Source organism: Mauremys mutica, chromosome 5, assembly GCF_020497125.1.
Source record: "Mauremys mutica isolate MM-2020 ecotype Southern chromosome 5, ASM2049712v1, whole genome shotgun sequence".
NCBI lineage: Eukaryota > Metazoa > Chordata > Testudines > Geoemydidae > Mauremys > Mauremys mutica.
The window spans coordinates 11,938,404-11,957,793 of NC_059076.1; the positions used below are offsets into that span (position 1 = coordinate 11,938,404).

General features: G+C 39.3%; 1 protein-coding gene across 2 annotated transcripts in view; it reads right to left on the bottom strand.

The window, feature by feature from the left end:
• CENPC (centromere protein C) overlaps positions 1 to 19,390 on the bottom strand; it is a 74,187-nt gene that overhangs the window by 51,575 nt on the left and 3,222 nt on the right. The window contains exons 3-10 of one of the 2 annotated variants that reach the window (XM_045019615.1): positions 17,976 to 18,040; positions 17,548 to 17,645; positions 11,379 to 11,469; positions 10,987 to 11,269; positions 10,366 to 10,554; positions 4,280 to 4,689; positions 2,535 to 3,414; positions 1,235 to 1,273 (exon numbers count right to left, since the gene is read on the bottom strand). In XM_045019615.1, coding sequence (XP_044875550.1) covers positions 1,235 to 1,273; positions 2,535 to 3,414; positions 4,280 to 4,689; positions 10,366 to 10,554; positions 10,987 to 11,269; positions 11,379 to 11,469; positions 17,548 to 17,645; positions 17,976 to 18,040 — 2,055 coding nt within the window. Of the gene's footprint in view, positions 1 to 1,234; positions 1,274 to 2,534; positions 3,418 to 4,279; positions 4,690 to 10,365; positions 10,555 to 10,986; positions 11,270 to 11,378; positions 11,470 to 17,547; positions 17,646 to 17,975; positions 18,041 to 19,390 lie in introns of both variants that reach the window. The other variant, XM_045019614.1, reaches the window with a different exon arrangement.

Here is a 19,390-nt window from a genome sequence, read left to right on the forward strand (position 1 = left end):
TGGGAAAGGGAGGGACAGCCAAGCTTCCAGGACCTCTCATTGCCCCCATTTATACCAGAAACAGGGAGACCCATCCAGGTCCCACCGTCACATGGCTGCCAGCAGACGGGAGTTGAATCTGGACATTCCCCAGCTCTTCTGAAAGCCTTAAAGCAGTCAGCTTCTCCCGATGTCAGAGCTGCATTTCTTCAAATCAGCACTTCATTCTTTGACTCCTTCACTTCCTGCAGACAGACTTTTGGTGGCATTTACTCCATCTCTCTCACCACCCTTCCTCCTCTCCTCCTCCTGACAGACACCAAGAACCTTTCCCCACTCCCTTCTCTTCTCCATGCCAACACTCTTTGCTCCTCATCATTGTGCCTCACCATCTTTCCCTTCCTTCCTTCCCCATAATGTTCCATAGGTATCTATAAGTGCTTTAAAAATGTTTTTAAAGGAGTAGGGAGGGGACAGAAAATACAGAAAATCATTTGGAACTTGGACTATGTTAAGCCCAGTCCTGAAACTTGATCCTCAGTGGCCCTATAGCCTGCCTGCATAGAGTCCCAATGAAGTCAGAGGAGTTCTCCACAGATCAGACTGCAATAACAGGGCTTCAGGGAGCAGTTTTATCATTTTTACACTCGTCCTCCCTTCCTATTGCTGGTTACACTAACTCCAGGCAGTTAGGACCCAACAGTCTGTGTTAAATTATGACCAAAATACTCTACAGCAAGCTGAACATAAAATTTGCAACTCCACCCACTGAACTCTGAGATACTGGTGTGGCAAACCAGAAATTCTGCAGCAGCTTCATTTAAATTAAAATATTGAGTTTCATTGAATTAAGATATGAAAATTAATAATACAATCAACAGATGAGCTCCTGTATTATTTATTTTGATATTAAATTCCCTGACTGAGGATATATGCATATATACAATACCTAGCATAATCCCAATCTCAGTTGGGACTCCTATTACTATTAATAATATACTTCTACATCAATAGTAATGCTACTGATACTGCAGATAATACTATTAGTATTATTGGTACTACTGTTAACAGCTATTTACCAAGCAAGATTTAAAAATGCCAATCTGATTTGTGATCAAGGCAACGAGTCAGGAAAAAAAGCAAAACCCTGGTGATGGCTCATTTATCCTACTGAGAAGGCTTTGCAGCGCTGCTATGGTCTCTTAGTGCAGAGAAATATTAAGATGACAGTTCTACACACAACAGAGGAAATTACCTGCTATGATTCTTGTTTTTCTCAGGTGCAGGAGAGACTCTAGAAGAGATGCAATTGTTAGTAATCTTACTGAAAGTAATTCTTTATAGTAAAGAGGGGCATATGGAAGGAATTTTAGAAAATATTGATACAAAATAAGAGTACAGAAGTTAGGTTGGCTGAATCAGAACCAGGCTTCATCAGCATAATGACCAATCATAAATCTAATACTAACTTCACTGCAAGTAAATATTGTGCAAAAGTAAATATGACATCTCCTACTACATTTGTTAAAAGTAACTGATCAAAGTAACAGATTCCTTTTTTTAAATAAGTAATATCAGGAAGTCATAAAATTGCTTTTTCAAGCCCAACGCTAAGGTGAATAGTTTGGTCACTTCTCTTGATGTTTGTCACTCATATTTTGGACATTATTCTTGGTACTTAGGATTAAGGTGAGTGCTAATTTTTAGACCGTAATAATGACTTATTAATGGAATTTACTTTTCATGGTATCTTCTATTTACTATATAAATTCACTCACCTTGAAAAATATCAAACTAACCAATCTGATTTGTTTTTGAACAGTTTCTGCACTGTTTAATTTGTGTCTATGTATTTCTAACATTTCCCTCCCCCATTATCTGGATGTCAGACTCGTAGAATGCTGCAATGTCTGGCTTAACTATATTATTCAACATAAAACCCTATGCATAAGCAGTTTCCAAAGAACTATTTCTATCACTCTTGGTTGTGAAGAATTTGGTATTTTATAGGTCTAGACATTTATATGATAAGAAGAACTGTTACATTAGACAGAATAAAACATTTAGATATCAAGAAGGACGACAAACTCTCTTGGATCAGGGCATAAGTCAAACACTAACTAATAGGGTTAGGAGGAAACACCCCCTTATGAACAGGTTGTTCCATATTTGTCCACTATAGGGTTTCTTGCACCTTCCTCTAAAGCATTTAGCACTGGGCACTGAAAGACAGGATACTGGATTAGATAGGCCCACTGGCCCTATTTGGTATAAGAATTCCTAGATTCCTATGTTTTGTAAAAGTATTTTACCCCACCCCCCAAAAAAGTGAGGTCCCAACTCAAGCTGATTGCATCCTTTAAAATGCAACTGATTACTTTTTTAAATTAACAGCCATGAATATAAATTCAAGTCTGAGTTTCCTCTTAAGGCTCTTCAGAAATTTTACTGAATTATTCTATACCTTAATAATGCCTCGATCTTGGCAGAAGATGTTTTATGAACAATTAAGTTGCACTGCATATTCATTTAAAAAAGTATACAAAACCACTTACTGTGATCGGTGGACATTACTCTGTTTTTTATATTTTGTTTTCACAGATGCATTTGACTTCTTGTGTTTTTGTTCTGCCACGTCCTGGCCAGAAGAACCCTTGTGATGTGTTGTATTCCCAGGTTCAGCATTTTCAGGATTTGAACAATCAATCATATTTGTTCTTTGATTAATCTGACTAGCTGTCTTCTGTAGAGATTTAGCTGATGCTCTTTTCCCCTCATCAGAGTCTTCTGTATTGTCTATGAAAATCTGTGAAGGTTTTTTAGATTTTGCAAGAGTTTTGATATGTACAATACCAGATGATTCCAGTGAATGTATGAGGTTTTTAGGTTTGGGGGATTTATGGGACTTCTGTAATGAAGAAGTCAGTGATCCCTGTTGCAATGAAGGTGCAAACACTTCGTTTGACTTTAAAAAATCTCTTTCATCCACCTCTTCTATGGGCTCACTTTCAGAACTCTCCTCTGAGATTTGTACCCTGGATTTTCTACTACTGGATTTAAGGGCAGATTTTCTAACTTTATTTCTTCGGTTTTCTACCAGTTTTTTAGATGATGCAACTTTTGAAAGTTTCTGCTTAGCAATTTGTTTCTTGTGGGAGAGAGCAGTTTTTAAAATGGACTGGGAATGTTTTGGAAAATTGTGATCCTCTTTTGAAGACACAACCTTCTCTTGAGGCTGCTCAGTCATACTACAAGATGCAAACAAATCTTCATTAGGTATTTCTGTTGGTTTAGGTTGTTCTGTATCAGAAATATCTGTGTCTGATTTGGAAACTGAAAAAGTGAATTTTTTGGGCTGAGTCTGTTTCAGGGCTGTGGAATTTTTCTTGTTTGGGGTTCTTGTGGATCTTTGTCCAGGTGTGTGTTTTTTACTCTCTTCTGCCAACATACAAAAATGAACACGTTAATTTCCTTTTTTAATGCCACAGGAACAACTTATATATAAAGATTAATAACTGAAATATCATGAACATAAATTTTCCTCTGGTGGGTGATTTTCACTTACAGTTCTCAAAGCAGCACTATCTACTGAATACTCTATGTACAGTGGTAAATATTCAGTGTACCACATTCCATTCATCTACTGGGTCCTAAACCCTAATCTAGAAAGATCTGCAGCAACTTTTGCTCTCCCACAGCTGCTTCCAAGTCAACTTTCTACTCTTCCTCTTAAACAGCTCTCCCCCATTATTCCTCAAATGCTGATTCCCTGCAGACACACCACATATCTCTAGCTCCTTCCCACAAAATTGGGAGCGGAACACAGATGTTACCACCTTCCTTGGTTCTCATGACAACAGGGAAGCAGTGGGCAAGGGGGAAATGAGTCGCCGTTGCCTCCCTTACTGCCATATATACACATACACACACACCATACTTCCTCAGTTGATCCTTCCATCTCATTCCAAGTGCTGAATAATCCTAGACAGTTTCAGGAATAAGGGGACCTAGGAATATTTTCCTATGTTCCCCATTCCCTGGAATCAATCAAAACATCCCCAAGGAAATCAGCTCCCAGTAGAAGTACCACCATTCTAAACCAAAGGAAAAAGTCTTCGGTTGTTGACAGATTCAATTAAGAACAGGCAAATCAAGGGCAGAAGGATCTCCCATTAATAAGGAATGTGAAAGACTAATTGTTTTCATTCATCACAACAATTCAATTTTCAACATTTGCCTTTGCAAGTATAAAAATCCAAAGAGTCTTTACATCTTAATCTTTTTTCTAAATATGACTTACCCATGTGAGGACTGCTTTGCCTTACAGATTTAAGAGCATCTTTCTTTTTGTCAGATAAACCTAGATTTGTATTCGAAGCATTTTGTAACTCAGCTTGTATCACTTCAGCAACGTCACATGTTTTCATTTTCGACTGTTCCATACGAGTCAGTTTAACAGGTACTTCATTCTGTGCCTTTCTATCCTTGCGTTTCTTGCTTTCTCGTACAACTGCCTTTTTCCTTTCGGAAGGCTGAGATTTTGGCACAGGCTTTGATAAGGCCTGTTTCTCTATTTTTTTGTTCTTTTTGGGAATTGAAAACCAGGATGTAAAAGAAAAACCGTCCGATTCATCAATTAAAAACTCACAGTCATTTTCCATTCCTAAATCTTTTACAGGAGAAGGTGGTGGTGGTATTGAGGCTGAATACCTAAGGATAAAAATAAAAAAAAAGGGTTCTCTCATGTAATTTGGTTTAGCAAATATAGAAAACAGTTTCATTTATTTTTAAGACAAAGTATTAAAGGAAAGATAAATGCCTAGAATGCTTTGGGTTATTTACCAACTATATAATATCTGAGGGGGTGGAGGGTGGGAAGAATCACCAGAAATTTGAGCATTGTCCTTCTATGGACAATATAACAATCCATACAGCAAAATAATTTTAAATTTAACTTGTTCTTCCCGGAACATTCTTCCATACTTTAGACTTGTATGTACAAGATTTTAACCACCAGTAAACATTTTCAGAAATTGTTTTATGCCAACTGGGACTAATCCGCTTCTGTTTTTCACTCCAACTGAAAGGAAGAGGATTTCATTCAATTTGAGCTTTCATCTCTGAGCAGTATTCAAATGCTTCCGTTTAAAAACCCTCAGAGTTTAATCCTGAAAATCTAACAGTGACTTTACCACACCTGAGCATGTTACAAAGTACTGCTCAAATAACTGCAGCATTCATGAGTCAACAGTGTGCAAAAAAAGCAAACATGATTCTGGGATGCATTAACAGGTGTGTTGTGAGCAAGACACGAGACGTCATTCTTCCGCTCTACTCTGCGCTGGTTAGGCCTCAACTGGAGTACTGTGTCCAGTTCCGGGCACCGCATTTCAAGAAAGATGTGGAGAAATTGGAGAGGGTCCAGAGAAGAACAACAAGAATGATTAAAGGTCTTGAGAACATGACCTATGAAGGAAGGCTGAAAGAATTGGGTTTGTTTAGTTTGGAAAAGAGAAGACTGAGAGGGGACATGATAGCAGTTTTCAGGTATCTCAAAGGATGTCACGAGGAGGAGGGAGAAAACTTGTTCACCTTAGCCTCTAAGGATAGAACAAGAAGCAATGGGCTTAAACTGCAGCAAGGGGGGTTTAGGTTAGACATTAGGAAAAAGTTCCTAACTGTCAGGGTGGTTAAACCCTGGAATAAACTGCCTAAGGAGTTTGTGGAATTTCCATCTCTGGGGATATTTAAGAGTAGGTTAGATAAATATCTATCCAGGATGGTCTAGACAGTATTTGGTCCTGCCATGAGGGCAGGAGACTGGACTCTATGACCCTCGAGGTCCCTTCCAGTCCTAGAATCTATTAATCATTCCATCCTGTTTTTTCCCTGCCACTTGACCAAATGGGGACACAGCCCCCTTTTTTTTTTTTCCTATCTGTGGCCACATGTTTGTACTTCATCATTAACTCAGACACTTTGGAGAGCCATAACACTGCTCCCATCTGATCCTCATCCCAGCTAACTTCCTCTCCCATTAAGTTAAACTCCCTAGAAAGCAATATTCTACCTCAGGCTAAGAACCATACAGCCAACTTCCAGAGAGCATAGCTTCACCATAGCTCTTAAAAATCACTCCCACACAGCCTTGCCCCAGCATAAATCCACCTCCATCCCACTCAGACACTACTGTTTTTGTATTGAATCCACAAAAAACTAGGAGTTATACACTACTTTGGCATATACAAGCAAGAACAATAAATGTCAAACCACAAAGGTACAAAATTGGTTAGGTTGGCTGGTTAGTTCTAATGCTATCACCTGGAGAGCGCAGAGGCCATTGAATGTGGTATGCACCTCTATGATATCCTACCCTGAGCCAAATCTGGCACATTACAATGTAAAATGCCAATGAGGGACAGATGTCTGTTGACACCCACCAGCCATCATGTTCTAGATTTTCCCAGGGGTCCTTTTCCTCCCAGCTTTCATTGGGACAAAGTTGAAGATTATTCTCTCAGGGAAGTTGGTAGGCATTCAGAGCAGATAACGATACTACCGTAAAGAGCACTGGGCAACCATCTGAGTGAGTGGAACCTGTTTAGTTAGAAAATAAATCTCTTCATTTGACTTGAATTCGTACGCTTTAATGTTTTCGATCGTTCGGAGATGCTTCATCTGAACCGTGTCCAACTTCTTTCCAATCTTGACAGGGAAAGACCATATTTCAGTAAGACAAGTCAGAATACTGACCACCAGCTTTGCCTCTCTACTTAAACAATTATTCAGTTTGCAAAAGACATTCTTGATAAGGTGCCTCATTACTGGCAACACTTCTGCAGTGCAGGTTTCAAGTTTTCTTGATATCACTCATTTTAACACTAGAGCTGAGGTAGGTGAAATCACAGATGATCTCAACTGGATGCTGGAGCCCGCAGTGCATATGAAATTGCTGACTGCTAGAATTTTGGTTTTACTGCCAACTAATTTTCAGGCTGACATTTGCCACTGAGCTTTCCAGAGCTTTAAGTGCCTCAACTAGCTTGTCCGTTGATAAGATGACTCGTGCTATGTTGTTGACAAAATCAATGTCAGTGAGGTTCTTGTCATCAAGGCATATGCCTAAAATGCATTTACTTAGTTTCTGGTCAAGCACAGAGCCTATAACGGCACTGGAGAGTTCTGGGCAGCAATGTATCCTTGTCAAATGCCTGACCTAATTCAAAAGAAGGTGGCTTTTTTCCCCATTTCAAAGAACGTAGCTTGAGGAGTCATCGTCTAGAAGATGGAACATTCTACAGAGCTTTTAAGGAAGGCCTGCAAGTTTTCAAGTTCAGCCAAAGCAATACTTTGTCAACAGAGTCCAAGGTGGCCTTAATATCCACAAACGCAATGTGAATGAGGCATATCTTCTCAATAAGCTGGTACAGCATGAAGATTTGCTCCGTCATGAAACTGCCAGGACTAAAGCCAATTTGCTATAGTCTTCTCTTGCTCCTTAAAATATAAGCAGCTCAGGCCAACAAAACAGAAACAAAAATTTACCCCTGGACAGACAGAAGAGTAATGCCACAGTAATCTCATTTGCTGCCTTTACATTTCCAAAGCAGAAAAATAATGCCTTTTTGCCAGTCAGATGGGACAGACCGTTCTCCAAATGATATTAACAGTGTATGCAGCCAGGACATTTTTAACAATTCTGCAGGAATTCCAGCTTTCTGCCACCTTATTTTCCCTTAACCTTCTTTACATCTCCTTGGATTTCATTAATAGTGAATTTTCTAGGATCAAATTGTGCAAAATGGGTCAACTCAGCAGCAGCCTTCATGTCATTTTAATAGGCAGCAGATTTAAAAAAAAAACAAAAGGAAGTATTTCTTCACATAATGTGCAGTCAAGTTGTGGAACTCCTTGCCAGAGGATGTTGGAAAGGCCAAAACTATAACACGGTTCAAAAAAGAACTAGGTAAATTCATGGAGGATAGGTCCATCAATGGCTATTAGCAAGGATGTCACAAATGCAAAACCATGCTCTGAAGTGTCCCTAGCCTCTGTTTGCCAGAAGCTGAGAATGGGTGACAGGCGATGGATCACTAGATGATCACCTGTTCTGTTCATTCCCTCTGAAGCACTTGGCATTGGCTACTGTCAGAAGACAGGACACTGGGCTGGATGGACCATTGGTCTGACCCAGTCTGACCATCCTTATGCTCTTCTGTCAGGGTCTAAAGAAACTGTGGGTGCATTTAAGCAGTGGGCTGAAATGTCGCGCACTCTGCTTCTGTACTGATTAGCTGACAAGAACTGGAGTTGACCTCACTGAGTGATTGATCCTTTTTGTCAGCGAGGTCACTCAAGCATTTAAACACAAAGACAATGTTGCTCCTGGCAGAAGTTATCTCCAGTGCGATGGCTTTGGCTTTCCTAAAAGTTTTGCCGTCAGCATGTATTGCTGCCCCCGCCCACCTTCTTTCTTTTAAGGAAACAAACACCACTTAGCTTACAGTACATAACCCTATCACCTCTCAAATGACCCGTGTGACACTGGTCAATGATGGTTAAAGTATTAACAGACCTAGGGTTTGCTGGCTCTTTTTCTGAGACCAATGACAGTCATAGTGGCATCAATTCAGCATCAGTATTCTCTGCCAGAGTCTCAAATCAGTTCAAGATTTCAACTGCACAGCAGTTTCAAATGCTACCGATTTTTATGTTAGATAACTCAAATTTTGATAACCCAAGAATCATAGATGGAAATAAATATACAAAACAAACAATTACTAAAAGGTAATGTCAGATTTAAGACTTAGATTCATAGCTTTGGAGGCCAAAAAGGACAACTTTGATCTAGTCTGGGAGCTCATGTTCAGCTGATTATCTACCACTACCCCCAAATCTTTTCCAGAATCACTGATGAATGATGAACAGAGTCCCACATCCCATAAGTATGGCCTACATACGTTCTTTGTTCCTAAATGTATATATTTACATTTAGTCACATCAAAACACATCTTGTTTGCTTGCACCCTGCTGACCAACAGATCCAGATCGCTCTCTCTCAATGACCTGTCCTCTTCATTATTTACCACTCCCCCAAACTGTGTCATCTCAAACTTTATCAGTGATGATGTTATGTTTTCTCCAGGTCATTAATAAAGATGTAAAACATAGGACTAAAAATGGAAACACACCTGTTCAATGATTCCCCATTTACAAATACATTTTGAGACCCTATCAGTTAGATAGCTTTTAATACATGTAATGGGTGCCATGTTAATTTTATATCATCCTAGTTTTTTAATCAAAGTGCCATGTGGTACCAAATCAAATACTTCACTGAAGTCTAAGTATATTACATCGACACTATTACCTTTATCAACCAAACTTGTAATCTCATGAAAAAAAGATAGTTTGATGAGATCTATTTTCCATAAGCACATGTTGATTGGAATTAATTACATTACTCTCCTTTTATTCTTTATTAATCGAATCCTATATCAGCTGCTCCATTATCTTTCCCTGGATCTGTTGGTAAGCAGGGTGCAAGCAAACAAGAGGTGTTTTGATGTGACTAAATGTAAATATAATGGGATCAATGGCAGACTAACATATCTATCCATCATCCTATTTGCCCTTTTTTAAATATTGGCAAAGCAATATCTTTCTTCCAGTGTTCCAAAAATTATTGAAAATCAGAATTAATGGTCCAGGAATTCCCTCAGTCAACTTTTAGAACTCTTGGATCAAAGTTATCTGGACCTGCTGATTTAAAAATGTGACTAACTTTAGTATCTGCTGTGTAACACCCTTCTGAGATACTAATGGAATGGAAAGTGGACTACATCAACTGTTTTTTCCCCAAATACAGCACAAAAATATTTATTGAACACTTCTGCCTTTTTTGCATTACTGTTAATAATTCTACCATTTCCATCTAGTGATGGACCAATACCCTTGTTAGGACTCTCTGTTCCCAATATACTTAAGAACTCCTTATTGTCTCCAACTCCGCTGGCCACAGATTTCTCCTTTGTGCTCATTTGCTTCCCTTATCAATTTTATACCATTACTACCTTCTGATTTATATTCACTACTATCAACTTCCCCTTCCTTTCATTTGTTATACATCACTTTTTTTACAGCTGTCTTCACTTCCCCTCTAAACGTTGTCCATTTTTTAACCACTGGCCTTTTTCCTCAATTGTGGCTTTTGGAGCACCTTAAAAACACTTTATTGACTGCCATTATTTCCAATTATTTTTTGATTACTTTTAGTAATCAGATGGACTTGCTCTAATACATCATTCAGTATTGGGTAAATTTTTTGCTACAGTACTTCAGATTGTGTTAATTACTTGCTAACAATTACGTTTTACTTCAATGCACCTTTTTTCAACAGTTCCTGTTGTCACAGCCACTAAGAATGGTGAAGAAAGCGACTTCTTTTTCTGTTCAGAAGGTATAGTAATACATTTTGCTCTTTCCACTGGAACTATCTGCTCTTCTGTCCTTGCCTGAAGACCTTCTGTCTGTCTCTTCATCACTGCTGGAGTTGCTTTTTCATCAAGACTTAATCTAAATGTAAAAAAATAGGATTTAGATCTGATACTGTTAATCTCTAAACATACTTTAAGTTTCTTCCTAGATCCTCCTCCAGTTTACATGATGTTTCTTAAAAAAGTTATGAAAATATATCATTAAGCTAAGAGTAAATTTCTGTCATGCAACTTAAAATATAGTTTTGCAGGTGACTATTTTAGCAGCTCTATATTTCTATTTCTGTGACACTGCGATGTAGTCTAACATTAACTACTTCTACCATGTCTGATAACTTGAAGTGGGCTTGCAAAAAAAATTTGGAAGGAACCAGGGCTATCCAATACGCAAACAAAAGTCTCATTTTAATCATTACCACCTGATTTAAATTTAACTGTGAGCACTGAAAACCGCTATACAGTAGAATTTTCAAACATTTCTTCTGTAGATTTAGCAAGTGAAGCAACTTACAAGTGTACAGATGTTTCTGCTTCCTCAACAAGAAGAACAGGTGATCCAATGACCTCATAATTATCCTCATCAGTATCAAAGATGCCAGGAGGGCTTTGGCTTGATCTTTCAACAGCTTTTAATATACTATTTGCTTTTTTGTTAGAACCAACAGGATCATCGGCATCAAAAAGATCATCTTCACTTGAGTTTGTATCTTCTTTTAACACACACCGCTCTTTTTTGTCAGAACTAACTATGTTGCCAAGTGCTACAGATTTCTGATGTGCTTCAGTTGACTGTCCTGTTATACATATTAAACAGCATTAGTGTTTTCACCTTAAAAAACAGTGTAAAAATCCCAAGAAATATTTACCCCAAAAATTTAACAATTCAATGATAATAGCACCAACCTGAACAGCTGATTGATTTTATTGGTGATGCAACTACAGAGGATGTAGACTTAAATGTCTTCTTCACAGAGTTAAATAAACCTGAATTTGACTGTGTGACAGTGAACAGCAGGAGAGGTAGAAAAGAAAAAAGTTTGTTATGATATAGCAACAGTAAAAATATTAACAAATATAAATCCTTACATTACATGCCTATTTTCTGATCATAATCTTATTTAAAATCATTTAAAAGCAGATTCTCATCACAATTTAATATTTACATTTCCAGTCAGTAACCGTCAGTAAAGTGATAAAACATTCAAGTAATTAAACCACTTCAAGCCTCTCACCACAATTCAATTCTTAGTCCTATAAGATGCTGAGCAAGTTATTTAGCCTCTGCATCAATGTAGGTTGATGTAAGTAATTGATTTAAATCACTTTTAAAAAAAAAGAAAAAATCTCATGAATCACACTGAGGCTTGTAAAAACTAATTTGAAAATCTGTGCTCTTGAAACTTTAATGCATAATAAACTAAATTATAAATGCTGAGGAAGAGGAGTGTTAATACCACTGCTGATGGAGTATCATTTGATTTTTACAAAACTGCATAACCAAAACAAAATACTGAAAATTAAGGCCCTGTCATAAACATACAGCTAAGGGTAGCATAAAATCCCTACTTAACTGTAAAGAGTTAAGAAGCTCACATAACCTGGTTGGCACCTGACCAGAAGGACCAATGGGGAAAGAAGGTATTTTCAAATGGGGTGGGGGCGACTTTGTTTTGTGCTCTGTGGGTGATCTCTCCTTTTGGCTGCTTGAAAAGCAGGGAGGGTATTTTTGTTCTTGTTTTTTTTTTAGCTGAGAACACCTAGAGTTCATGCTTCTGGGTCTCCCTCTGGGCCTCTACAGCTCTCTTGTGGGCAGCCTCTTCCCTGGCTTTTTCTGCCTCCACCTCGGCTTCTTTCTGCCTCCGTCTCCAAGTGCCTTAATGCCATCTGTCTATCATGATCTTTTTGTCTCTCTTCAGCTTTGAATCTGGCTAATTCTGATTTCTTTTGGACTTCATTGTCCGTCATCCTAGCCTTCCTGTGCTTAACCTAGCCTAACCCAAGAGCTAGAGGAGGGGGGAAAAAAAACCAAAACACACTTGCGAATTCCCCTGCAGGAAGTTAACTACCCTACCCTCAGGCAGAGAAAGAAACTCGCTGTTATGGAGTTGAAAATAATTCTTCAATAATAATTCAATAATTCTCACTGGAGTTGAAAAGACAGAACCCTTCAGCAGCTGGCTCCACTTCTCCAAAAATCCACAAATGGGAGCAACTAAGTCCGCTGTATGATGAATTCAGTGATATTGCTGAATACTTCATCACCTTTGAAAGGCTATGCACCCTCCATGCACTTCCTGACTACCACAAGATGACCACATTAGTAGCAAAACTGACTGGAAGAGCTCTGGACATATTTGATAAGATGCCTATTGATGATGCTTCTGACTATGGTAAATTTAAGGATTTGGTTTTAAAACAATTTCAAATTACCCCTGAAATGTACAGAGTAAAATTCAGAGCCCTTAAGTAAGGGGTTGGACTAAGGAATCATAGAATATCAGGGTTGGAAGGGACCTCAGGAGGTCATCTAATCCAACCCCCCACTCAAAGCAGGACCAATCCCCAGACAATTTTTCCCCCCAGATCCCTAAATGGACCCCTCAACGATTGAACTCACAACCCTGGGTTTAGCAGGCCAATGCTCAAACCACTGTAACCCGCCCAGACAACTATCCCATGCCACGCACAGATGAGCTATTGGAGAAACTGGGATGTGCCCAGTTCATCTCTACCTTAGACTTAACCAAGGGCTACTGGCAAGTATCGCTAGATGAACCCGCCAAGGAAAGGTCAGCCTTCATCACCCATTCAGGGCTGTATGAATTTAATGTGCCCCCTTTCGGGCTACGAAATGCACCCACCACCTTCCAGAAATGTGTAGGTGGTCTCCTAGCAGGATTGGGAGAATATGCAGTCGTCTATCTTGATGATGTGGCCATTTTTTCTGATTCATGGGCAGAACACCTGGAACATCTGCAAAAGGTCTTTGAGCGCATAAGGGAGGCAGGACTAACTGTTAAGGCCAAAAAGTGTCAAATAGGCCTAAACAGAGTGACTTACCTTGGACACCAGGTGGGTCAAGAAACTATTAACCCCCTACAGGCCAAGGTGGATGCTATCCAAAAGTGGCCTGTCCCAGTGTCAAAGAAACAGGGCCAATCCTTCTTAGGCTTGGCCGGATATTACAGGCGATTTGTACCACACTACAGCCAAATCGCCACCCCCTTGACAGACCTAACCAAAAAGAAAAAGCCAAATGCAGTTCAGTGGACTGAAGAGTGTCAGAAGGCCTTTAACCAGCAACACTCATGTCTGACCCCGGGCTAAGAGTCCCAGACTTTGACAAACCTTTCCTAGTAACCACAGATGCGTCCGAGCATGGAGTGGGAGCAGTTTTAATGCAGGAAGGACCAGATCAAGAATTCCATCCTGTCGTGTTTCTCAGCAAAAAACTGTCTGAGAGGGAAAGCCACTGGTCAATCAGCAAAAAGAAATGTTATCCCATTGTGTATGCTTTGGAAAAGCTACAGCCGTATGTTTGGGGACGGCGTTTCCACCTGCAAATCAACCATGCTGCGCTGAAGTGGCTTCCTACCGTCAAGGACAATAACAAAAAACTTCTTCCGTGGAGTTTAGCTCTCCAAGATTTTGATTTTGAAATACAACACATTTCAGGAGCTTCTAACAAAGTACCTGATGCATTCTCCTGTGAAAGTTTCCCAGAATCAACTGGTTAAAATCGTGCTTGAAATGTGGAAAATATTGTTGGGTTTTATATAAGCAATAGTATATATAGAGGTGCATGTGTCTTATTAATTCTGTTTTCTCCTAGAGCTCCAGGAAGAAATCACAGCCAGTGTGGAACAGGCTCTCCAGCACCGTCTGTGATTTGGGAGGGCATGTCATAAACATACAGCTAAGGGTAGCATAAAATCCCTCCTTACCTGTAAAGGGTTAAGAAGCTCAGATAACCTGGTTGGCACCTGACCAGAAGGATCAATGGGGAAAGAAGATACTTTCAAATCTGGAGGGTGGGGGAAGGAGAAAGGCTTTGTTTTCTGCCCACAGAGGGTGTTCTCTTGGGAGACAAAGGGAGAGACCAAGCAAATCCAGTTGCTACTAAAATGATACATCAAATATTACAGAAATAGCAAGAAATGGATTAGAGTATCTTTTGTTTTAGCTTGTGAATTTTCCCTGTGCTAAGAGGGAGGTTTATCCCTGTTTTTGTAACTTTAAAGTTTTGCCTAGAGGGGAAATCCTCTGTGTTTGGAATCTTTTTGCTACCCTGTAAAGTTATTTTCCATCCTGATTTTACAGAGGTGATTCTTTTATCTTTTTTTAAATAAACTTCTTTTAAGAACCTGATTGTTTTTTCACTGTCCTAAAGACCCAGAGAGTTGATCTATGCTTACTTTGTAACCAATTGGTTAGGATATTATTCTCAAGCCTCCCCAGGAAAGTGGGCATAGAGGCTTGAGGAGATATTTTGGAGGGAGGTAGGGCTCCAAGCGGCCCTCCCTGAATGTTTGTTTAAATCACTTAGTGGTGGCAGCGATACTAAGGGCAAGGAAGGAATCTATGCCTTGGGGAAGTATTTAGCTGGTAGAAATAAGCTTAGTGGGTCTTACATGAGAGTCCCCACATCTGTACCCTTGAGTTTAGAGTTGGGAGGGAACCCTGACAGGCCCTAACACTGCAAATTCTTAAGCAGGTTTGTAACTTTACTTGAATCGTGTCATTAACTTCAATGGGACTAGTCAGGTGTGCAAAATTAGGCAATGTGCATAAATGATTGCAAAATCAGAATTTTTTTTTATTAAAAAATATCTTAGTGACATATCTTTGTTGATTTAAAACAAAATTGCTTCACAATGAAAATACAATACATTAAATAAATTTCAATACATTAACAAAGTTATTGTGAACTTTTTTTACACACAGGCCAAATTTTTAAAACATTTCAGTCTAAAGTTAAGCTCCTACGGCTCAGATTTAGGCACATAAAGGGGGGATTTTCAAAAGCACCTGAGTACCTTAAAAGCAAAAGTCCCACTGACTTCAAAATATAAATCATGATGGACTATTACTGCCTGGTCAAAGCATTTCAGTTTTATTGATTTGTGGAAGTTAAATGTAATCAGAAGATGGTACTGGTTGCAAATATAGCAGGGGCTATTTGCTTATTAACTTTTTGCTTGAGTTTGTATTATTCTCACAGTCAAAATATTAAGTGAAGCTCTGAACTTGTCTTTTTCAGCATAGATAAGCATGTTAAGCCTGAAATTTCTTAGTACCAAAAAAACTATATAAAATTTGAAACTCCACTAATAAGCAAGAAGCTAATTAAAGTGTAACAGCTACTTGAGTAATTTAGTAAGACTATAAAAAAGGGAAGTGCTAACATATAAATGTCTTAAATTTGAAAAAATGTAATTAAAGATCGTGATTTAAATAAAAGTTTATTATTGATTTTTTTTAAAGTCATGATTTTTATCAACCCCGGAGTAAAATAAGGAATACTTTCTTACTCAGTGGTGTTGTGAGGATAAATTGATTAATATCTGTAAAGCAACTGGATAGGATGTTGACAGGGGCCATATAAACATCTAAGTAGACCGCACATATACAGAAGCACTTGTTCTGATTAATATAGGTCCCCTACAATGAGCTGTCTTAGTTGAAATCTTGAAATATGCAGAATAGTGGTAACAAACTATGGGCATGTCTACACTGCAATTAAAAAAAAAACTCAGGACACTGAGCCTGAGAGTCAGGTCAATTGATTTAGGCTTGCAATGCTCAGGCTGCAGGGCTAAAATTTGCAGTGTAGACATTCAGGCTCAGGCTAGAGCCCAGGCTCAGAGACCCACCCTCCTCGCAGGGTTTCAGAGGCTAGACTCGAACCTGAACATCTAGACTGCAATTTTTTGGCCTGCAGACCAAGCTCCATGAGCCCAAGTCACCTGATGCAAGCCGGCTGCGGGTCTTTTATTGCAGTATAGGTGTACCCCAAGAGATTGTAGCTTGACCCCTTTGGTAGCAGAGAGTACTCAGACAGGTGCAATCATAGGGCAAAGACTTTGTTTCGATGAAGCCAGCTAGAAAGTGAACTACTCAACCTCTTACAAACAACCGAAGATTATGAGCTAACAAGCTCCTTTTAGACAAGTGTCATCCGTCAACGCCTCAATTATACTACTTCCATTTGATTGCTGGGAAGAAGAACACAAAGAAAGATCTAACAAACACAACTGAATTCTTTTCCACTAGGGCGCAAGCTAGCTCTGCCAACCAGCAGCAGGTGGGCAAGGAATCATTCGTTGCTTTTTGCAGTAGTGGAAGTTTTAATTGTAAAAGGTTTAGTGGGACCAACAGATGAAGCTGGGAGGATGACAAGAGGAGCCGAAGTTCAAAGGAAGTTTGAACCTGAGAGACTACCAGGGAAAGTTATCAGGAATGAAAGCTGGGTAAACTATTATGAGAAAAAGGATGGGGCAGAGAGACAGACAACCTTTGTTAGAGAATATGCTCAAATTGTTTTACCATGACAACTGAGGAAAATAATGTTATCAACCATTACAGTAGAGCAGCGGTCCTCAAACTGTGGATCGGGACCCCCTTTGAATGGGGTCGCCAGGGCTGGCTTAGATTTGCTGGGGCCCAGGCTTGAATCCCGAGCCCCACTGCCCAGGGGCAAAGCCAAAGCCTGAGGGTTCAGGTTGCAGGCACCATGTCTGGGGCTGAAGCCCTTGAAGTACAGCTTTGGTCCCCCTGCCCAGAGCAGTGGGGCTCAGGCTTTGGCCCCCACACCCAGGGCAGTAAGTCTTGGGCAGGCTCACGCTTCGGTCCCCCCTCCTGTGGTCATGTAGTAATTTTTGTTGTCAGAAGGGGATCACGGTGCGATGAAGTTTGAGAACCTGCAGCAGAGGGCTAAATTATGCCACATATATAAAGAAAATGTACAGACTGTATACGTCAAGAGGTACATGTATAAAACTCTGTCCAATGGGAACAAAAGGGAAACTGTTCCCCACACCAAACAGTTACACAGCTATATTAACAAACTGACCTCTTTGCTGAGTAATAAATCCTCCTTTTGCTTTAAAATGACAGGGGTTGAGCAATGTGATATGCTTGGAGAATTTATTGTAGAATCACTAACACAATCTAAAAAGAAAAAAGTAAATGTAACAAGATAAATGGAATAGTACATAGCTTGCATGTTTTCAAAAATATGATTTACTCAAAAATAATGAGAAAATATACAGTCAACAGGGAAAGATAATGTTTATGTAAAAGGTTATAGTACAGTGTCCATGTATTTTTAGAAAGATCATTGCATTTTTTTTGCATTATGCTATAGACATGCTACATGAAAAATTAAACCGCTTATACAACTACTCCTTTTCCACGAGGTGAAATTAAGGAGAGTGTTACGATTTGCTCATAAAAAGATAAATCAAAGATACTAATTACAGACAAAAGTTTGAAGCTTACTTTCAAAACAATCTCGTATAATTTTCAGTACATTTTGGCCTGGCTGTACATTAATCTGTTGTTTTCTAGAGGGAAGAAGGAAAAAATACATTGAAAGAATCATTTGCAGTAAAAAGTTACCTACTTTAAATTTGCACAGAACCTGTTTATCTCAGCATATGCAGCAGCATGCACTATGCTTAACCTTACATAATGGTTGACAGTGTAATCACTGTTTACATTAGTTCATAACTTCCTGTAAACTTTTCATTTACCATGCTTAGTTTTCTTCATGGAGTATTTTGGGGTTGTTGTTTTTTTAATTCAAGGGAAAACAACCAATGTTGTGTGTGAGGGGAGTGAAGGAATGTCGTCTTCCCATAGAACAAAATTTACAACTTTTTTCCTAAACTGCCGTACAGGCAAAACAGTTTGAAAATGAAAGGTGAAATCTTGCTTGAGAGCAGCCCCCATTGGGTATCACTGACTAGTGGATAGGAAGAAATTGTTTTTTGATATGAGTAAGTTACAAGGTTATAAAAATCAGATATTAGGCAAGTACAGTAGATTTTTTCACTAAGCCAATAAAGTGTGCACCTAAAAATGGACTCCCAGCATATGCATGTGTGACTTAGATGCATAGTAAAAATAACAAAATGTATTACTGCAAATTGGCAAGGACAACTGCAAATAGGGAAATGGCTCCTACAGAAACTAAGGTATGAAGGGGCTGAATAAGGCCCCCAGTGAAACTTGCAATGAAGGAATAGATTGAGGAACAACTCCTACAGACTGTTAAAATGCACAAAGGCCAATGAAGCATACTTGAAAATTCTGTAAAGTGCTTTATCCAGCTGGTGGGAGTGCACAACTGTAACCCCATCCGCACTGGAAGCTAGGATAGATGGGGAATGGAAACAGAAATTTCCCCCCATCAAGTAACAATCAGTGAAAGCACAGCAGGTTGGTCCCTGAAGTGAGCACTGAGCTTCCTGCTCCAGAACTGCCAGCATCCACCCCCTTCTAGTAGCTCTTTGACAAATAGCTTGGTAGGAGAGGCCTGCAAGTCCTCCATCCTCACCACCAAGATCTCTATCCAACCTGTGGTGGCTGAAATCAATGCTCTGAAAAGATCCTGGGACCTGAGGAGGGAGTATCAACAGGCCCTACCTTCACTCACCCTCTTACCCAGAGGCAAATCAAAGGGTTTTGGATGGGGTAACGTAGTAGCTCAAAAGCAAAAAGCAAGATTAAGGTTGTTTACACAACCTAAACACTGACATTAACTGACTTCTGAGTGACCAACCATGCACTCGCTTTTCAATGTCCATCTTCAAATATTCTATTTAACTGAGAGGATTGCTCAACTGTCCATGACATCCAAGAGAAAAAAAAATGAGATGCTTTCAGTATCCCTTCTTCAGTATTTAACATCT